The sequence below is a fragment of the Pezoporus wallicus genome, unplaced genomic scaffold (assembly GCF_028554395.1).
Source record: "Pezoporus wallicus isolate ANWC-B61680 ecotype Strahan unplaced genomic scaffold, APGP_CSIRO_Pwel_v1 contig_5552, whole genome shotgun sequence".
In the NCBI taxonomy this organism is placed as follows: domain Eukaryota; kingdom Metazoa; phylum Chordata; class Aves; order Psittaciformes; family Psittacidae; genus Pezoporus; species Pezoporus wallicus.
In genome coordinates, this window is record NW_026640754.1 from 2259276 (window position 1) to 2281376 (window position 22101).

Below are 22101 nucleotides of genomic sequence, written 5' to 3' on the forward strand. Positions count from 1 at the left end.
TAATAGCAGTTAAGTTTTAGAAAGCTGTTTTATTTTTTAACTTCGCTTTCTCTTTCAGTTGACAGCTGGTTTGGGTAACTACCCAGCAAATAGGCAGACTTTACTAGCAACCTCAACTCCAGCCATGAATGAGTGGAGTACAGCTGGCAAGCCTTTGCTTGAATTTGATGAATCCGTACCACTAGGCAATGAGGTATTTCATGCTTGATACTTTATGATTTAAAAAGGGTTGAAAAAGGAAGAAGTTTGAGATAACTTGGATGCACTAAGTATGTGGCCTAGGGAGTGGAGTAGTAGCCATTTTAACAAAGTGTGTATAACTTTTTTGTTTCATTTCTGGAAAGAAGTAAATACTGGCCTGAACTGACAGGAGATCTTTTTCCCAAATATAGCAGTTGTTGCCAAATATGAATTTGAACTTGAATGAAGTTTGAATTTATACTGTGGGCATTTGAAAGTGTATACCACAGTCAAGTCATCCATGAAGAAAATTATGGCATTTTTTGAAATGTAGTCTATCTGCCATGCATATTCCTTCCCCTTTTACAAAAAATTATGTCTTAAATAATGATCTGGATATTACTCAATCTTTCTGAAAATTATGATACTATTTGTAGGGGTAAAGGGATATGTGATGTGAAGTTTTTTCTGGTTAGACGAGGCATCAGAAACAAGTATCAGAAAAATACCTTTTTTTAATAGACTTTCTCTATGAGTTGCATCAGCATTCTTGCAAATTCTCCTTTAACAGTTTACGTGAGGCTGATTGGTCTATGCCGGTATAGTTATCATTGAAAGCCAGATTTTCCTTCTACAAGATGAGAATTTCAGAACTTTGGCATCTTCCAAGTACTATAGGGCAAATTGTCTCTCTTCACTAAATAAAAGGGCTGTGAATTCTTCCTGCTAAAAAGAAATTGTCTCTAAAGTGAATGTGCTTCTGCAATTGCTACCACTCTACAAACAGGTTGTGTTATCATCAAAATACGTGTGGATTTTTATTGGAAAATGTCTTGGCTCCAGCGCGACCAACTAGTCCAGTTGTTTTCAGTCTTGAGTATGTTGTCACTTGCCTGTCTCTTTAAGGCTAAATTTTTCAGTCTAGTTCACTTACACAATTGGTTTTGAATGTTATGCTATTATGTAGTGCTGTTTACATGCTTATTAAAGTACCTTGCCATAAATATGCTTTCACTGTATCTAATTTAAGGTAGATAAAGGCCTCCTGCTATCTTTGTTTTCTTCTTTCTAAATCATGGCTTCCTTAAGTCTTGCTCAATCATAACCTGCTACTTAAAGTTTCTGCACGTTGCAGAGAATCTTTTTGTTGTATCCTCTGCTTTATTACCAAAGAAGTACTCAGTACAGTTTTCACATTTCTCCAAAGGGTAGTATTCTGTCATGCTACTTAACGAGCTAACTAAAAATGCATAGATTATGTGATAAAACCAGTGTTGAGTGAAACATGAACTATTTCTCTTAAAAATTCCTGTCTTACAGGAATTAATTAGCTTAGATTTTTCAGTATTTGGGATAAATAATAGATACAGGATATATTTTGCAGCTTTCTGTGGTGTGGCTTCAGTTGCAGTATAATATCAAAGCCTGAACAGAAAGGTATCAGTGCAGTATCAAATGTGATTTAGTTTAGATTATGTTTATTTTGTTTATATTCTGATGTCTTTTATTTTATGGCAAACAGTTATGGTCTGAGATAAGAAGACATGAGATTTTAAGAGAAGAATTACGACAGAGAAGAAAGCAACTTGAAGCTTTAATGGCTGAACATCAGAGGAGGAGAGAGTTTGCAGAAACAGTATCTACTGTTGCTGCCTCTGTTAAAAGTGAAGGATCAGAAGCCCGGTGTACTCCACAGCAGTGTAGAACTGAAAAGTAAGAACATAAGTCACTCTGTATTAGTGGCTTCTGTTGTTTAATGAGATATGATTCTTCGGCAGTTTCCTGTTTTCATTTGAACGCTGTGATGAGAGTAGAGAAGTAAATCAATTTCTAGACTTCTAAAGTGACTGTTAGTTGGCAGCTTGCCTGTTTTATGGGTCTTCCCAGCATATTTAGTATACCTGCTCCATAAATGGTGAAAAATCACCTAGGGAGAGGAGAATGTGTGGAAAATTGCTCACAGTAATTTTTCATCATACCTACATCATTTATAACAATAATAAAGGAGTAATGTTGCAAGAGTAAGTAATTTTATTTAACTATCCCAGTATCAGAAGAATACTAGTTTAATTTTGTATTAGTGAGATGTTTAATTTTGGTGCAGCTTGATTAATTGAAGATAGACTTGTAATTGTCAACAGATTGTTTTAATAACTTGTCATAAACTAAAAAACACCTTCAAACCCACAAAACTAGCTTCTCCCTTCCCAAACACCCCTCTTTCCTCTCCTCCAATATTGACTAGGACAATGGCTACTTGGGGTGGTTCCACCCAGTGTGCACAAGAGGAAGAGAACGGAGATGAAGACGGTTATCTCTCTGATGGAGTTGGCCAGGCAGAAGAAGAGGAAGAAGATGCCTCAAGTTTGAATGACAGTTTCTCTGTTTATCCCAATAACAACATACCAGAAAATGCATATATTGATAAAGAAAACAAGGATAGGTTAGTGACGTTACTTATTGATCTGATGCTTGTCAGACTATATTTGGAAGTGGGGGAAGAAGCATTGCATGAACGACAAGGCATTATTTAACAGCAAAGTGAAATATCTTTCTGCTTGCTAGGGAGCTGTGTGTAGTGGCACTTTCTTGTCTTGAGTCTCTGTAGTTGCAATGTGTATAATTAATTTATTTCTTCTGTTTTCAGTCATATCAAATGTCTGCCATTGAGCTCTTCAGTTGCTGTAGCTCCGTATCTTCCAATGGGGTTTCTGAATCAGCTTAAAAGAAAACGTTTTTACATTTTTGCAGTGAAATTGATCACTCTCTTCAAAAACAGCAGTTCAGATGATTTAACTATGAAATTTTTGCTTTCAAATAGTTGGCTTTTCAGCTTTGAAAACTATTTCCTATTAGATTTTTTAATTTACATGAATATTTAACTTTTGCTTACCTGACTGATTTCCTTAATAGTATTTGTGTGACTAAATGAAAATGCCATCGTAAAAGTAATGTGTATCTCTTCAGTTGATTTCCTCTGGTTTTGATACCAAATAATTTTAGTAGATATTGGCCTTCTAGTCAGAAGCTGGGCCTTTTAATTTTTAGTGTATTATGTTGGTGGCTTCCGTTTTCATCTTAGTAGATACTATGTATTGCTAATGGCCAATACTAAAGACAAGGTCCAGAGACATCCTTAGCAATTCTTTTTTGACAGTGGTTGCCAGTTGGGTGGCTGTTATTTTCCATTTGTTCAGGATAAAGTTGGATTGACAAAATCACATGGATCATTAGCTGGCATGCCCAGATGGTCTGTGCCAAGTGAGTTGTCAACATTCAACTGAAATGTAATTTGAATAATGGAAGTGTCATTAGAAGAAGTTGTTTGAAATGTCCTCATTCTTAAGTTTTTTCCCCACCCAGGTGGAAGAAATGCAGGCCTCTTTCAGCAGATGGAAATTACCGTCCATTGTCTAAGTCCAGGCAACAGCAAAACATAAGTATGCGACATCAGGAGAACCTTCGGTGGATGTCTGAACTTTCATATGTGGAAGAAAAGGAAAGATGGCAAGAGCAGATCAATCAGTTGAAGAAACAGCATGAATTTAGCATCAGCATTTGTCAGACACTGATGCAGGATCAGCAGGTAGATATGAACAGTTATTTTGCTGTTCTTACTTTGCTTTTTATTTTTTCCCCTCTCTGCAGCAGTAAGTTCTGGTTTTGGTAGTTTACTCACTGTTGTGTGTTTTCTTTCCGCAGACGCTATCTTGTCTCCTGCAGACTTTGCTCACAGGTCCTTACAATATGATGCCCAATAATGTTCCATCTTTACAAGTGCACCTTATTATGCATCAGTTAAACCAGTGTTACTCTCAACTGTCTTGGCAGCAGAATAACGTGCAAAGGTTTGTTGACTGCATTTGTGTTTGTGAAATTCAAAATGCTTCTGGAACAGAGACCATGGTTAGGTGAATAACAGATTGTGGATAATGCTTTAATATGAGATGACTGAACTTGTGAGCTGATCACAAACTTTGTATACCGCATTTTTGATTTTTTTTTTTTTTTTTTTTTTTTCCCCACCACTGCTTTAACATATTTTGAAATGGTTCTGTTTGAGTAATCTTCAGTGAAGAGAATCAAAAATTGGCATCTCTTCCAAATATCTGTGGCAATAACTTTATTTGGCTTTTCTGGTTTAGACTTGTTTTCCTTGAGTATGCTTTTAAGTCTGTTCTTTTTGCTAGACTATGTGGCAAGATTCTGGATTCTAATGGTTATGGAAAGATGGTGGAAAAGGCCTTTATCCTTTCTTAGTATAGAATTTTTTACTTGGTTGGTTTTAAAACTGTTCCTGTCTGTTGCTCAGGATTAAGTATGAGTTGGGTTTCTTTCTTTGGGTTTGGTTTGTTTTTTTTCCTAGCTGAATGGAACAGTTCTCCACACGTTACATGGGGCAGGTGAAATAATATGAATCTCAAATTACTTTAGTATAAATATACAGCTTTCTCTCAGCATTCTTTTTCCCAAGTGATTATTTTTCCTTGTTTTCAAGGTTGAAGCAAATGTTAAATGATCTCATGCGCCAGCAAGAACAGCAGTGTCAAGGGAAGCCATCGAGAAAGCAGAGAGGCAGTAGTACACCACCACCTCCATCCCCTGTTTTCTGTCCATTCAGCTTTCCTCCACAACACGTAAACCTGTTGAATGTACCAGGATTTACTAATTTTTCTTCCTTTGCTCCAGGTGAGTATGAGTACAGCTGTGAAAAAAATAAGAACTTGAAAGTTCCCACTTCTTCATGTAATTAAAATCTTCATGTGAACTCACTGAACCTCTGTGACTTTTCCTTTATATTAAAATAGTCTGAAATGGTACTTGCATGAGCCCGTATTATCCTAGCAGAAGTTTGTTAATGTTTATTGCAGAATATTGTGTATTTTGATTTCAGTTTGAAAAGCAAGACTTTCTCTGTAACATGTTGGTTATAATTGAAAATGCCAACTCCATAAAGTTAACATTTTTAATGTTCTACATCTAACACATGAAAAGCAATGTTTAAAGCTTTTGCATACCTTCAGTAATCATTTAATAGTGTTCTGACTAAGTGAACCCTTTTATTGTAAGGTGTCACTTGGTAGTTATTTCTCTTTTTCTTAGAACTTCCAGCACTTATTTTTGTTTTAAATGCCTGTAAATGGAGTTTCTTGCTAATTTTTGATCCCATTAGAGGTATGGAATAACCGTTGACTTGGATACACTTTCCTAATCTCATCACCAAATCTGCTTTTAGTGTTGAATTTGAAGCGGGGGGAAAAATGTAGGTGTTTTACTGTATCATTGAAAGTTGTTAATGCTGTCTTGATATATTTCAGTCATTTCAGGAAACCAGGAAATAGGCAGATACCTAGAGTGTCTGTTTTCTGTTTAAGAACATATTTTCCATTATATGGAACCTGCACAGAAGAGTAGTTATGCTCAATTTGCCACTGCTAGAAAGATTCTGAAGTTAAAACAAGTATTGTGACTTCTTTGGCCCTGTGAATACTTGTACCATTGAAATATTCTTATAAATCTGATGGTAGTTGAAGTATTGATAAAGTCTTCATGCAGACAGAGCTCTGCCTTTTTGTCGTTATTACCTTCATTTTTCACTTTCACCAGTTTCTTGAAATACATTTGTCTCTCCACTGATGGTAGTGTGTGGTATCCATTTATATTTAAAACCTACATTTAATTATTAATTTAAAACCTACATCCATGCTTTCAGGATAAAACCAGTTTTCTCTTACTTACCCACTATGTTTACTTCATAATTTTATGTTGTCACACAATGTGTCTGAAATTTGACTTTTATCACACAGATAAATGAGTTAGTATCTTCTGATTTTCTTGTTTGCTTTGTAGGTATTAACTATAATCCAGTGTTCCCTTCTGATTTTGGAGATTTTGCACACAATGTTTCTCCACACAGCAGTGAGCAGCAGGAGCCACAACATCCTCTGGATCATAATGCTTCTGGGAAAACTGAGTATATGACGTTCCCTAAACCTTTTGAAAGTATATCCTCTAATGGAGCAGAAAAACAAAGGTAATAAATGTCACAGTGCAACTCTTGACTAACTGTTTTCCCTCCCACACTCCTACCTTTTCTAGGGCTTGTGGGAATTCATCATTCTTTTGGGGAATTCACTGTAATAGAATTACAAGATGAGCTTTAATTTTGCAGTTTCCATTTTTTTGTGGCTTTTTTTCATTGTTGTTGTTTGGTTTTTTTTTCTTTTTGTTTGTTTCCTTTTTCAGTCAAATGTTCTGCTTTTCTATATATTAATGTATCACTTAATTTTAAGATCAAATATAATGCTGGAGTGGTTTTGTGATACTTCCTGTAAGTGGAGGAAGATTTAATTTCCATGGTTTTTAGAAACTGAGCTGTTTGAATAAGTATAGAACAGAATTTCAGTGAAGGCTTATTTTTGTGCTATGGTAGGTAGTAACGAATGTTGTTTAAAGAAATGTTTTGTCCTATGCTACTATTTGAGTACAGCAGTAGCTGCATAAGTGTATTCAGATTGAAATCAGTGATAAATTTCTTCAGGCATCATCTGTTTTCCATTTGGAAGGATTCTCACTAGATTTCCCTTCCTTCCTCCTCTCTCTCCCCTCCCCTTTCCTCCCTCCTGCCCAGCATTGAGTTGATGGCTAAATAAGTAGGGCATGATGACAATGCATTATGGATAAAGCTATTTGCCTGTAGTTGCCTGATAATACATGCTTTTTCTATCTTGAGAGACTAGGTTATGATATATTATGGTCTGTGTTTCCTTCTTTGTAACAGAAGGAGTCATAGACAGCCTGAAGAGGAAATGGAAAGAAGATCAACTTGGCTTAATGATAGCCAAGAAGTGAAAAAAGATGATCAGTCTCAGCTGAAAGCAGGTTTTACAGTTTCAGGACAAAACATGGCTTCCGGTCATAAAAATCAGTCTGATGTGAGCAGAAGAGACTTTGATGAAGAGTCTTTGCAGAGTTTTAGTAGCATGCCTGATCCAGTAGATCCAACTACTGTGACAAAGACGTTTAAATCTAGAAAAGCATCAGCGCAAGCAAGTTTGGCATCAAAAGATAAAACACCCAAATCAAAGAATAAGAGGAAGAGTTCTTCTCAGCTAAAGGGCAGAATTAAAAATACTGGTAGGTTGTAAAGTAATCTTAGATACTATGGCATACTCAACTTGGATTATAATCGTTACATTATGGAGAATTTACTCTCCATAAATGGTACCTATAGTAATGAAAAGTAAGTCACTGAAATACAAATTAATTTTACATAATGCACCTATGTAAGGTTTTTCAGTATTTCAGTAAATAAAAAGCATAGCTGATTAGGGCATCGTGATGTGAATGGATAGTGGATGCAGATACTCTAAGAGTACACTTGGGATAGACCACCAGGAGAATCTTCATCTTCGTTAAGTCTTTATGCTCAAACTGGATGACTTGCTGAAAGATGTCCTTCAGTAGAATACTGAATGAGAAGATAGGGACACTATTAACGTGTAGTTGCAGTCACTGAGGGTTAGGCTTCAGTGCACAGAGAATTTCTGGCTAGGAGACATCACAGGTTTTTTTCATCTTTGAGCTTGCCCTCGGACAATTTTTTAAATGTAATAAAACATTTTGTAAGCTATTTTTTTATTTCTTCCTTTTAATTCCCTTACTTTAGGTTATGAAAGTGCAAGTGCTTCAAGTGTGTGTGAGCCCTGCAAGAGCAATAAAAGCAGACATGTGGAAGAGGTGGTTCATGCAAAGGTGTTCAGCAAAAGGAATCGGGAACAATTGGAAAAAATAATAAAATACAGTAGATCTACAGAAATGTCTTCAGGTATTCTTTCCCGATGTAATTATTTTGTGAACTTCTCTGAGTAAAGGACTTCCATACTTTCTTGCTAGTGTATATTTTAAAAGCAGTGTATTATGACAAGAAGACAGTACTGTATATTTAGGATGCTGTAAACATGAAGGTGTGTAAAAAGTTGGATATTGTTTGCTTTTGGGTGATTTCTGTAGATTAGGTACTTGATTGACGGGTTTGTTTCTAGCTGTAAAACAAACAGAAACATACCCAGTAGAAACCACCACCCATTTGTTGGTGTCTTTTTGGAAAATAACTACACAACGCATTAAACTTTGTTTAAACTACATCCTGTACTGCATACATGTTTTCTTTCTATTCATGCTTAAAAGAGCTCTATCAAATATCATTCAAACTCAGTCTTATAACATCACATAAACCCTTACATTTTTGGCGTCTGCACTGCTTTTCTTGCATCTAGATCATAAATATATTTTATCTTTTTAGGTTCTGACAGTATCTTCTGTTTGAAAGATGCAGAAATTCTAGTCATTATAGCACGATGTACAGCTCTGTCAATGTTGCTGTCTCCACACTAAGAGCTGTTTATTGGGATACGTAACAAACTTTTACCAGTTAAATTCTCACAATAAGCAGCTTTGCTGTGGTTTGAATGACTAAACATTTTTCCTCCTGCTATTTTATATAGACCCTGTCTTTATTTCTGGTGCACATTTTTGTGTTTATCACTGTCTATCCCCACTTTCCTACAGCGCATGCTAGGAGAATTCTGCAGCAGTCTAACAGAAATGCATGCATTGAAGCACCAGGTAATGCATTCAGTGCTTAGCTTCAACAATGTCCTGTTACTTTTTTCTTTTTTTCTCTTAGCTTTGGTCCTATAACTCAGACTGTTTAGCAGATGTTTAAAATTAGTACTATTGCAGCCCCTTCTCTGTAAATAAGGCAAGAAAAGTTACTTGTAATTTGCATGAAACGCAGTGATAGAAACTACTTTGAATTGTAATTGTGGAGAATGTGTTTATCATATTCTTGGTTAGTCACAATTACAAATAGAAAATACACATGTAGATACTACAGTAAGAATTTAATTTCCGTAGGCATTTTTAGCAAGTTGAAAAGCTACTATTGTATTTTATTGATGGGGGAGAGGAGTGGTTTCTGGTGGCTTCTTAATGGTTGAAAAAACTTACCTATATGCTTAAATACTGTTAAACTATTTGCAGATAATCAAATTGCACAGTAACGTCTGTTGTATTGCTAATAACTTCATTAACTTAAATACTAACAAATACGCATCTGTTAAACTAAGCTGAGTTTTTCCAAGTGTTACTTTTTTTCCATTCAACACTTGCTAAAATATGTATGTAATACTTTAACTGTTGCAAGGATAATCCTCAGTTTTCAAAGGAATTGGAGACTTACTAGGGAGCACGTTGTCTTTTCATAAATATGTAGTAGGACTTAAGGGTATGATATTAATTTAATGATATTATATATGTATGAGAATGCAGGATTTATGCTCATGTGGGAGGCGTGGCAAGGAGTAGCTTTCATAAATCCAGTCTAGAGCTTTCTTAATGTTGTTGCTTTTGTTGCTGAAGTGTGGACTTACTAGTATTATATAAATTTGAGACCTTTGGCTATCCCGTTTGGAATACCTCAAACTATTTTCAGTGCAGAATGGCTATTCTGAAAGCAGCATTGAAATGTGTGCATTATTCGCTTTAGTAAAGAATGCTTTCTGAAGGTATTGTTCAGAAGTGTAAAAAAAGTTATTCCCATGAATGCTTTATATTTTGTATATAGAGGATTACATATTCTTTCAGAATGTTTAAATCACTGTTGCCCTTCAGGAAATGAGTGAGTTTTAAGAAAGCAGCTATATAATGGAATCCACAATGATTGTGATGTAGTTTGTGTACCTGTAACTTACATACATAATAGACAGTTGTCTTTCAACTGGATGCATGTCAAGGACTTAATGAATTCCCTTTTTTCTACAGAAACTGGTAGTGATCTTTCTATGTTTGAAGCTTTGCGCGACACAATTTATTCTGAAGTGGCAACTCTTATTTCTCAAAATGAGTCTCGTCCCCACTTTCTTATTGAACTTTTCCATGAGCTTCAGATGCTAAATACAGATTACCTGAGGCAAAGGGCTCTATATGCTTTACAGGTATGCACAAAAATCTTGCATATGAATCAAACAGATCTTAGATCCTTTTTTTACAGTATTGGTTTATTATCTTTTCCAGGATATAGTGACCAGACATTTATCTGAGAACAATGAAAGAGGGAAGTGCACAAAATCACTGAATTCTGGAACATGGGTGGCATCAAATTCTGAACTCACTCCCAGTGAAAGCCTTCCTTCTACAGATGATGTAAGTTTTAAAGTTCAGAAGCTAGTTTACTGTCAGCTTTTCTTACTTTTTCAATTTATGTGTATATGCTTGTGTACTGAAATATTCAGTCTAGCAATTGACTTTTTCTAAAATTAGGATTACCTTACACAGACTTTTCTAAACAAAGAAATAGAGGGGAATATTAATGCAAAAGTAATTAAATATGTTAGGATTCTTGATGCTGGGAACAAACGTGTCAGGAAGGAATATGACATGAAGGAGGATGTAAATCAGAAACTGATATTCAGAAAGAGTCAAAATACACTAGTGAGTAAGGTCAGGGCAAGTACTCATCTAAAGATTGCCCCCAGATTTTTGCTTTTTGTATCTAAGGGATCACTGATGCCTCTGTAGTTTCTTTCGTGTTTTATTGAAGTATTTTGTACTTTGTTGAAGTATTTGAAACAAACATGATAGATCACCTGATGGATCTATGCTGTAAGCAAGGTTGTTCCTCAGTCAGGCAGCCTGGTGACAAGTCTTGATACTGCAGCATGTGGCTGAAAAGAATTGCAGGCTTCTTGTTACATTTGTGAGAGGATGGTGCATTCCTGCTCTGTAGTCAGTTGTTTGATGTCTTTTCAGGAAGCGTTTGGCAAGAACTTTTCTACAGAAGCATGTCAAGGTTGTGAACATAATGATGCAGACAATAGGAGTATTATGTCTACATCTTCAAATTTTGAACCTTTTGCCACTGATGACCTTGGTAAGAATGATGTGATTTACCATGCTGTGTTAATCCCTCCCTCCCAAAATGCCTGTAATTGTCTGTGCTTAAATATAGCATATTGTTCTTTGATTTTTTAGTGTGTAATCACATGTTTCATAAAATAACACTTGGAGAAACTAGCCACTTGTGAGACACTTGGAGTTGATCAAAGTGTATAATAAAGTACTATAATTCAAGTACAGTTATATGTAGATTTCAAAACTTGTGGCTTTGAATTAATTTCTGTTATTGTTAATTTGATGATCAATTGAATTTTTTTATTTAGATTAAAAGCTGTTTTTATTCTAAATATAGGCAACACAGTGATTCACTTAGATCAAGCTTTGGCTAGGATGAGGGAATATGAGCGTATGAAAATTGAAGCTGAAAGTACCCTTGACTCTGAGGGCTGCTCTAGTAATATTCAGGGTGCTTCTGCTGCTAAATTAGAAGGTATGCACATATATACATATTTTGCCTAGTTTTAGAAAATAATTATCAGGAGTCATTTAATTGGCTGAATTACTTTCCTCTACATTTATTTTGAAAACTTAGCAAAGTTTCCAAAGAACTTTACTTGCTTAAGTAAATATTACTTTTTTTTTTTAATGAAAATACATGGGTTTGAAATTGCATTTCTGTGGTAGTGATGTTGAATGACTTAAATGTGCGTTTTTTTCTTTTTTCTTCTTTTTTTTTTTTTTTTTTTTTTTTTTTTTTTTTGTAAACAAGGTCCAAGTAACAGTGAATGTCCTCCTGTGCTACAGTTAAATGAAGTTTCTGCAGTTCCGTGTCCTCGTATAGATACTCAGCAGCTTGACCGGCAAATTAAGGCAATTATGAAAGAGGTCATTCCTTTTCTCAAGGTAAAAACTCCTTTCAATAAGGTGTGAATTAGGATAGGAAAGGGATCTGCACAATCGCATAGAAAGCATTGCTTAAAATTAATAACTTGCATCTTGGAGACAGCTGCCAACAAGTGTGTATGAAGTTGCAGACTTTGCAGAGGATGAAGCAGTAGTTAACTCCTCCAACAGAAAGATTCTGTAGGGCTTTTAATAAGAGAAAAAGAAATTATAAGGTTTCTAGATTGCTAGAAAGGGCTGGTGACTTGGCGTCAAGAACAGAGATTTATTTGTTTGGAGCTGACCAAATCAAATAGAAATGTTTATCCAAACTTTAAAATATGACGTATTGAAAAAGTGGGATAAAGCTTTGTGTGTTGTGGCAAATCAGTCATTAATGAAGTATGGTATCTGCTATAACGGTGTTCCACTTAGTTTGTTTTGTGAGATGGGTTAGGACCTGCGCGTGCAGTGCTGTTCCTTCGCAGGACAGGTGATGTTTTTATAAATTGATTTCAGTATTGGACTTGATGGCTAGTTGTTTGGGGTGTTTAAGTAGTAGCTGTGCTTATTGTGTGATACTTGTTTAGGAACATATGGATGAAGTGTGCTCATTGCAGTTACTGACATCAGTAAGACGTATGGTCTTGACTCTTACACAACAAAATGATGAAAGTAAAGAATTTGTGAAGTTCTTTCATAAGCAGCTTGGCAGTATACTTCAGGTTAGTAGCTTTTCAGTGTTGTCTTGCCACCCTGTTTCAACTTGGATAATGAGCAACAGATAAACCAGCTTCCCTGAAGCTGTAAATTACAGCATAGCTGCTGCTGTTCAACTTTGATACAGTAATGAGGTATTTATTACCTTGTTTCCTAAAATTAAACTTCACTGGGTACAGAACTTCTTTTCCATCACTGCCAAACAGTGAGAAGTGTATCTTCAGCCTGTGGCTGTCTTCAGAGAGAGCTCTGGTGATGCTCTTCATGGAGATTCCTTAAAATCGATAGTCTGCTCTTGCTCCTTTTTTTTCCCTAAAAGAGTTAAATCAGTAACTTGGTAAGTTCTGTTACTAGATTAGAGATTCTACTTAAAATCTCTTTAAGACACTAAACTGTATCTTAAAAGAAGTACTAACTATTGTATACCTGATTTTGAGTTGTTAGGAATATGACAAATAATCAGTTTTTGAAGTTTGAAAGCCTGTTTCAGAAATGAAAGAATTGTTTCTCTTCACAGGATTCACTGGTGAAATTTGCTGGTAGAACATTAAAAGACTGTGGAGAAGATCTTCTTGTGGAGATTTCTGAAGTGTTATTTAATGAATTAGCCTTTTTTAAACTAATGCAAGACTTGGACAACAACAGTATTTCTGTAAAGCAGAGATGTAAAAGAAAAACAGAAACTACTGAAGTGATACAATCTTATGCTAAAGAGGTTTGTTTTATTATCTTTTTAAAAAATGTAGCTTTTTAAAGTCTCATATATCTGTATTTCCTAAACTAGTTCAATTACCTTAGTTCATACATTGTATATATGTGGGGTTTGGGAGTTTTGTTGGGTATTTGTTGTTTGTTGGTTTTCATTTTACAAACCAGCGCTATGTAGTCATAGTGTTGCTTGTGTAGAAGCATGAACTAGTTTTCTTCAGTAAGGGAGATGTCCTGTATTATAGATGAGCATCTGTTACAGATATTTAAGTGTAGACTTTGGTTTTGGTAATTCACAGGAAATGTGTTTTAATGGTTATATGTGCACATAAGAATGAATGGTCAAGTCTTGGAATCTAAGGCCATTGTGTAGTTATTGTGGTTTAACCCCAGCCAGCAGCTCAGCACCACACCACCACTTGCTCCCTTCACCCCAGTGGGATAGGAGGAAGAATCAGTAAAGTGAGGAAACAGGCGGGTTAACTTAAAGGACAGTTTAACGGGTAAAGCAAAAGCCCAATATGCAAGCAAAGCAAAACAAGGGGTTCATTCACTACTTCCCATGGGCATGGAAATGTTCAGCCATCTCCAGGAAAGCAGGGCTACATCACACATGACGGGTACTTGGGAAGATAAATGCCATACCTCTGAAAGTTTGTCGCTTTCTTTCTTCCTCCCCCAGCTTTAAATGCTGAGCATGACGCCATATGGTATGGGATAGCCCTGTGGTCAGCTGGGGTCAGCTGTCGTAGCTGCGTCCCTTCCCGCCTTCTTGGCATTCCCAGCCTGCTTTCTGGTGGAGTAGTGCAAGGAGCAGAAAAGGCCCTGATACTGTGTTAAGTAGTGCTCAGCAATAACTAAAACATTCCTGTGTTATCAGCACTGTTTTCAGCACAAATCCAAACTGTAGCTCCATACCAGCTAATATGAAGAAAATTAATTCTATCCCACATATATATTTTGACATGGCAGTCCCAGTTCATCATCTCTCCATCTATGCCTGCAGCTTTCCTTGCAGTAGCTTAGGCACCATCTTTACCTAACTTGAATAAGTCCTATGCAGTCATCAAATAGTTGGCTTGTTGGCATATGTAGAAAGTATCACTTTCTAGACTCAGAGTATAAAACATGTATAACATTTTCAGAAATATTTGAGACTGCGGTACATACTCTGCTCTAGCAAAGCAAGTTTTGGTTGGCTTTTACACCGTTTACATTATTAAGATGTTGTGTCACCATTTCTAATTTTAGTATTGCAGTTTTTAGGAGCATAGCAGTTTTTAACTAAAAAATGAACTGTTTACAAAACAAACACTAAAACAGATCATGTTTATATACTTACATCAGTCAGGTATCTACCTTAATGTTTCTTGTATAGTTATGACTTCAGTGCCCTTTCACGTTTCTTTTAGAAAAACAAAAACTAAAGCAAACCCATAACTCATTTTAAAATTTCAGCAGCAGGTATTTTGTGAATCTGTCGTAAAGTTCTGTAAGCAGTTTTAAGCATATCATGAGCTATATTTCTAGTTCATCGTGGGTATACCAGTAGTAATACGGCTGGTATGAGAGAGACTGCAGAGTGCCTTGTAAAAAGGCCAAAGAAACACTTGCGTCCAAGTCTTTCTGGTGTCAGACTTCTTTCTGTCTGAAGTTGCTCGTTGGGTCCTTGTTACGTAAAAGATTGATTCATACACTCTTAAGAGGATGCATAGAGCCAGCTTAGATCTGACGTTTCTTATCTTCTGAAAGATGGAGATCTAGGGTGAAGGTCTGTTTGTCTTGTTCCTATGGTAGCAGTTCAGGTTCAACAGAGTGGGAGATGAGCCAGAACTGATAGGTCCCCAGTTACTTTGTACAGACCTGCGCTATTATCTTTGTGTGGTCTTCTCGCAACTTTCAACTCTGGGATCCTCATGCAGACACATCTGATCTTGCTTGGTTTTCTGGCTGTCTTGAGCCCAGTAAGCTAACTGGTTTTAGATTCCATGCTGTGAAGAACACAGCACTGTCTTGACAAGAGCTGGTGTATCTGATTCTATATGTTAACTATGATTCAACCATAGTTTGGAGAATTAGCCCACATAGACATAAGTATTTGAATAGAAAGGGCTAAAACCGTTTTTGTAATGTTTTGCAACTCTCAACTTGTTAAAGCATCTGTGTAAACATGTCATAGTGTAGAAGTCCCTGCGGCTTATTGCCATTTTGAGATAGTAGTTCTTGGGAAGATTGGCATTTCAGCCAGGCTTTCATGAAGCCCTGGTTTGGTTCAGTATTTCAAATTTATTTCAGTTTAGAATTGAAGACAGTTTGTGTTTCTTCTAGGCAAAAAAAGGTGTCCAGGTGGATGTTTGTTCATCTGCTGAAGATGTCGATGAGGACAAAGTATGTTTATGCTTCTCGACTGTCTTTATTCCTCAGATAACTTCACAGATCACTTAGTCTTACTGTTTCTGTCATATAAATCTAGTATCTGTAAGGAGCCCATTTCCTAGTGTTTATAAATATATTCGACGTCATGGATTTTATCTCCGTTTTGTTATTTTCAGTGATTTATCAAAGTAACAAAGCAAATTACAGTTTCCTTTTTTAATATGAGTAGATGGTCTGGGAGGGAAGTGACTACTAAAAAATCTGCCTTCATCAATAAATCTTTGTTACTGTATGCATTCAGTAAACATGAATTGGATATCACTTTCTTGGTTGCTCTTGTTTTATTCTTGTTTCTACTGCAGAGCCATTACTAGCTTAAACAATATAATAAAGTATTATCTTGTTACCTTTGAAGAAGTGCATTCAGATCAACAAAGATAGTATTGAGGATGTTTTTCTGTTTATTGTTGGTGTCCTTTATATAGAGTGACCTTTGCTTTAGGCCTGACAATTTGAAAGTCTATATCAAAGTTTATGTTGAATGCTACACAATGGGAATGGAGTAATTTGTTACACTCGCAGAGCAGCTTCAGGGTAGGGTTTCGTTTTTCCTTTTAGTATTCATTTTCTGTATTTTTAAAGAAAAAAGGAAAGACCTGTTCTGAAGGTGTTTATTGTGGGATTTGGTCTGGGGCTGTTTCCCTTGTTCTCAGCTCAGAGCGCTGAGCATGCAGTCATTTGCTGAAGAATTCAGTAACAAGGACAGCTTAACTATTTTTAGCAATTAGCATTTTATTTCTTAACGTTATGGAATAAGTTGTTTTCATCTTAAAGAGAAGGCAGAAGTTTTGACTTGGGACACAAGGTATTTGCAGTTCTCAAAGCATGCATTTGCTCTTGAGTGTTAAATGTCAGTGCCCCAGACTTCTGCCTTTGCTCTTTAAGTTTGTTTCAAAAACCACTAAAATCATTGTGCTTGGGGAGATGGGTTATATATGAAGCTTCGTAGTTTCTGCTGGAATGTTGCACTCTTTCCAACCAAGGGAAAGAGATGGGTAAAGTACTAAGTAGAATGTTGAATGCTTTCCCAAATGGGCATAGGCGTACGTGGAAACATGTATGGGCTTAGAGTTACTGTAGCACTGCTTTGGAACTAAAAGTGCGTATCACTTATAAAGGTTGCGTATCACTTGTTACGGTTGCTATGTAGTATAAAAGAGTGCTGTCAAAATTTGAAGCCTAGCTGAGGGATTTACTTGGGGGTTCATATAGGCTAAGCATCATTTTCTTACTCAAGTTGTTTAGAAAATCATTCAACAGAGAAACTGCTGTGTAGCTGTTGCTAAAGAAATTAGAAGCCATAGTTAGAAATATTCCTAATGTTTTCTAGAAGTCATTTAGATGCAGGGAAGTTGCTAGAAGGTACTAATGCAGGTGTGTCTGTCTTCCTCTAGATAATGACAAGCCTAATTTAAATAAGCTTTTTTAAACTAGAATACTGATCAGTGTGGACCTTTTCAGATAATGAAAAACTCAGGTTGCAATGTCCTTGATAGCAATGTCTGAACAGTGCATGATCTCTTATAGTAGGCTCCAATGGTCTGTTTTAGGAGTAGCTTTGCAGTATTCATTTCAAGGCCTTAAGTACTACTTAAACATTAATTTTAGTCTGTAGATATTTTTAGTAGCAAAGGTGACTGTTTGATGCAGAAACCATAACTTAATCTATAGATTACATAACTTAATCTATAGATAAGTGTCCTGGGTTCAGCAGGAACTACTGCTGAACCCAGGACAATAAGCAAACATGAAAATGCACAATATTCCTTGTTTTCCTAGGACAAGGATGAGACTGAAAATGTTAAAGAAGTACAGGACTTGGAAATATGTGATAGTAATGGAATTCCTGAAAGTGTTAGGTCTGATGTGTCTGATCCGGAGGAAGATGAGGAGAATGAAAGTGGTCCAGTGGCAATAAGTAAGTGATTTTTTTGTATAGCTCGTTATTCAATGCTTTCACTGTAGTTTTGACCAACTAATTTTACAACAGGATTTGCGTGAAGTACTGCTGTGTAACACCTCCTCTCACGGGTCTTCTAGTCATAGGATCACAGAATGGTCTGGGTTGGAAGGGACCTTAAAAGACCCCCCTGTCACTAGACTAGTTCTAACCTCCCCCCCACCCCATCACTATACCATTGGAAGGTGCTCAAAGCCTTGCCCACCCTGGCCTTGAACACTTCCGGGGATTGGGCATCCACGGGACTTTTCCAGTGAAAGTTTTCCAGTACTGTATTTGCTAGTATTGTGTCACAGGTTAAACACTCCAATTGGAACAGCTTTTTCTTTGTAATCAGTACATCTGTAAAAACAGATTAGAATCAGATTAAGTTACATGTTCTGTCTCAGCTAAACTTGAAGTTTCTTAACCTTTAAATTGAGTATATGAAAACTGCTGAAATTTCAGACTTTTTTCATGTAAATGATTTTATTTTTTTTTAATATGCTTCCACTTGAACTTGCATATTTTTTAATAATTTGTTGTCCTATTTGTGGCCTTACACCAAATACAGCTTGGTTTCACTTAGATTTAATTTCTTCACACCAGTTTGTTTAATAACTTGGATATTTCACATCAACACAGTGGTGTTTGTTTGCAAGATAGCTTGTGGGGAGCATATGGATCCTTGAAAGTTCAGTCATCACTATATCTTAAATTTCAAAGAAAGTTTTGAATCAGTTATAACTGATCATTGCGGTAAATCTCCAAAATGAGTTTGGGTTTTGCAGCCTGACTTTTACTCTGTCAGGCTATGTCAATGTGTAAATATAACATGGAGGTGGTTTTCCATTGATTTCCCTTCAGGTTTATCAAAAGCAGAAACTCAAGCTTTGACTAACTATGGCAGTGGAGAAGATGAGAATGAAGATGAAGAAATAGAGTTTGAGGAAGGGCCTGTTGATGTGCAGACATCACTACAAGCGAGCAGTGAAACAACAACTGAAAATGAGCAGGTATCACCAAAGCTGTAAATGCAGTAAAAACCTGAGCCCAGTGCACAGCTTTTCAGTACTCTTTGTATGTATCTCAGTTTTTCTTGTTGCACTGTTTTCATACTAATGAAAGTAGAATGATAGAAAAAAATAACTTGTTTGCGACTTTCCTTAATAGACTTCAAAGCAAGAATTAAGTAGGACAAAAAGCAGTGAGGTTTTATCGTCAGAACAAGAATCTGTTAATGTTAAAGGTAAGACCCTATGCAGTAACTGAGAGATTAACACTTCTGTATGAATTTGCATGCTGTGAGAATTATCTTGGACAGTGCCTGTGATACATGTAATTAAAAAGAAGGTGTTCAAAGCTGCAAGAGTTTACTGGGCTGGGTTTTTTTATGGAACCACTTCAGTTGACTCAGTCTCTCTCTGTTGATCTAGACACAGCAGACCTTTTAAGGTGGAAACCTGGAATAAATTTACCTAGATAGATGTGGTTTTGATGCTTGAAAATAACATGAATTCCAGTTAACTGTTGTAGCCCTTGGCATGTAATTGTACCAGAGTTAAATTTGTCACAATGTTTTGCCTAGTACTTGCTTTTCTGCTACTACCATTTACTAGCAATTGAAATCACTTTATATTTTAGGGATTTATTTCTTGAGTAATGCTGTGTTGTAACTGATTAAGAACTAAGAAATCATTTTCTGTCAAAAGGCTCTATGGGGTGGTATGAATGTTACTTCTAATCCAGCAGTTTTACCACCTTCTCCTGGGTGTCCTTCTGTTGCAAATACTTGGTTTGTTCTTGGTCTTTTTCCATAGGCTAAAAGCAGTATTTGAGTAGATCCTGTGTTGCCATAAGAATGTGGCAAAATGTTAAGGAACTTATTGTTCTTCATTATTTATTTCCTCATATCTAGAATGAATATTTTACAGTGGGTCATACAGTTCTGGAAGTTGTTTTTCATTGCTTCTTCATTTTTAAGGCTGTATCAAGTCATATTTTGAAGTTGCATTCTGTCTTGTGATAATTGCTGATACTTAATGAGAGTACAGGTAACTTCAGTTGTTCATTTGTAGCTTTGGATCATAATCTAAAAAACATAATAGAAGGATCCAGGAATTTTGTATGCTCAGGATCTTTTCCTGTCTCTGCCTAGTTAAAATGTAGTTTTGTGGTTTTAGGTGAACAAGATGTGGCTACAATTTTGCCTCATTACCTCAATGACTTAGAGAATACACCACCTTTAACACTCAATACGCCAGAATCCTTTATAACAGCCAGCATGAAAACAGAAGAATCAAGCTCCTCTTTAACAGTAAATGAAACTCAAACACTAGATACAACATGCGTGGAAAACAAATCAGCTGCAAGTTCTGAAAGCTCCATGGCTGGCAGCCCCGATACAGAGTCACCTGTGTTGGTGAATGAATATGTGCGTATATTTCCATTAAGATACATCCAAGAGAAATTAGAAGCTTTTTTCTATTTCAGTGTTATGTCTAGTTTACAGTCATGTTCAGTTTTGATTTGTGAATTTGATATGGGTATTGTTTTTAGTGTACTTTATTATAATAGTCAAGAATCTAGTTTTTGAGGGAAGGTAAACTGAAGTAGCACTATTTAAGAGTAGCAGTCTTAAATGTCACCGTTTCTATTTACAGGAAGCTGGTTCTGGAAATGTAAGTCAAAAATCTGATGAAGATGACTTTGTGAAAGTTGAAGACTTGCCCCTTAAACTTGCAGTATACTCGGAGGTATTTTGCTGTTGTTTGGGGGTTGTTATTTAGCACTCTTAATTATCAAGAGAGCAGTAAGAATTATCCAGTATTTTGAGTTTTGCTTTCTGTCTTACAAAGGCAGATTTAATGAAGAAAGTGGCAACAGAGGCCCAAACCAACAGTTTGTCTGATGAATTACTGGGTGGAGGTGGAGCTCAAGATCAAGAATTAGTAGGAGATGCCCAAACTTTGAAAGAACCTGGTAAAGATTATTTTTTAAGTCCTCTACACCTATTGGGAAAACACTCTGGAATGGCCTAGAATTTAACTACCTTATTACCACTGATGGAAGTAAGCAGTCATTGTGCTGCTGAAAGCCTATCCTTTTTTGTTACGTGCATTTTCAAATGATGTATTGAAGTAAAGGGATTTTGCTTCCGTGTCCTTTCTGTATACATACTTCTGTTAGATTATGTGGCTGATAGTCATAAAAAATAACATGTTATAACAGGATGGTTTTAAAACTTATGGAATTTTTGTTCCTTGTTACACAAGCTGAGGTTTAATAATGATGTAAATTCTAATAGCTATTATCTGATATAATAATGCTTAATGCAATTTGCTGACAGACTGCTCAGTGGTTTTGTAATAGAAGAGTTCAAGAGACTTCTCAATAGTAAAATCTCTCTTCAGGGAAATGAAAATAGTTTTTAATGTGAAGCATACCATGAGATAGAAAAGATTTTCAGTGTGTATGACAACAATAAAACCTTGTCACTCTCATGAAACAGCATTTATGCAGCTACAACAACCTAATGGCAATACAGGTCAAAAAAAACCTTTGTGGGCTGTTTTGTTTTTGTTTTTAATGTTGATGTTGTAACACAAGTTATGGCATTAGAGGCTTATGTTCTGTTGTTAGGCTTGTAGTTCTCCAGTGGAAGGTACAGTACAGACATATATAAATGCATGAACTGGGTATTCTGATGGTAGTTTTCTGCTAACGTAACTAGTTCCAATTCTTCAAACAATACAAGCTGTTCAAGTAATCTGTGGCTCAAAATGCTTGTAAAAAAGGTTGAGGATGAGATGTTCATCAAGGTGATTTAATGGATCCTTACAAGGAGCAGAAATGTGTTCAGGAGCAGTTTGATGCCTTATAGCTCTTAGACAATAATGAGCATTCTCTTGTTTTACAGAAACTTTTGGAGCTCAAAGTGGATGAGAACAACCTTGAAGATACCTGCATTTATAAACTCCTTGTACACAAACACATACAGAAGATCATCACTTATTTCCCAGAATTCTGGAAGTGTATAAAAATGTAAAATATCTGACACACTGCCTCTTAGGATAGGTATGCTAACTTCTGCCTGTGGCAGTTTGAACAGCTGGAACTGAATCTTCTATTCAGTTTTGCTGCATTGTTCTTTTTTCTGTCTTAACCTTTTCTTTATTTTTATTGTGACTTGTTTAGTAATTTTTAAATTGTTCAAAATGGTAGTTTCAAATAAAGTTTGGACTTGTCTGTAAGTTCATCTTCTGAAAAATTTTACTCTGGATTACAAAATGGTATGCAGAGTTTGGTGTTGGAAGTTAACTAATTTTAATCTTGGA

The 22101-nt window shown here is 36.0% G+C and overlaps 1 protein-coding gene across 18 annotated transcripts in view; it reads left to right on the top strand.

Annotated features, from left to right (window-relative positions):
* The window catches only part of PCM1 (pericentriolar material 1), a 44236-nt gene extending 22135 nt beyond the window's left edge, over nt 1-22101 (top strand). For 4 of the 18 annotated variants that reach the window (XM_057420403.1, XM_057420413.1, XM_057420414.1 and 1 more), the window contains 25 exons: nt 59-193; nt 1703-1893; nt 2426-2623; nt 3544-3766; nt 3883-4028; nt 4679-4869; nt 6031-6214; nt 6962-7317; nt 7850-8008; nt 8752-8808; nt 10006-10178; nt 10258-10386; nt 10993-11113; nt 11432-11569; nt 11849-11982; nt 12552-12686; nt 13199-13396; nt 15718-15777; nt 17605-17743; nt 18632-18780; nt 18938-19013; nt 19948-20198; nt 20428-20520; nt 20623-20746; nt 21684-22100. In XM_057420403.1, the coding sequence (XP_057276386.1) occupies nt 59-193; nt 1703-1893; nt 2426-2623; nt 3544-3766; nt 3883-4028; nt 4679-4869; nt 6031-6214; nt 6962-7317; nt 7850-8008; nt 8752-8808; nt 10006-10178; nt 10258-10386; nt 10993-11113; nt 11432-11569; nt 11849-11982; nt 12552-12686; nt 13199-13396; nt 15718-15777; nt 17605-17743; nt 18632-18780; nt 18938-19013; nt 19948-20198; nt 20428-20520; nt 20623-20746; nt 21684-21709 (3786 nt within the window). In that variant the 3' untranslated portion in view covers nt 21710-22100. Of the gene's footprint in view, nt 1-58; nt 194-1702; nt 1894-2425; nt 2624-3543; nt 3767-3882; nt 4029-4678; nt 4870-6030; nt 6215-6961; nt 7318-7849; nt 8009-8751; nt 8809-10005; nt 10179-10257; nt 10387-10992; nt 11114-11431; nt 11570-11848; nt 11983-12551; nt 12687-13198; nt 13397-15717; nt 15778-17604; nt 17744-18631; nt 18781-18937; nt 19014-19947; nt 20199-20427; nt 20521-20622; nt 20747-21683 lie in introns of all 18 variants that reach the window. The other 14 variants (XM_057420405.1, XM_057420418.1, XM_057420415.1 and 11 more) reach the window with 10 other exon arrangements.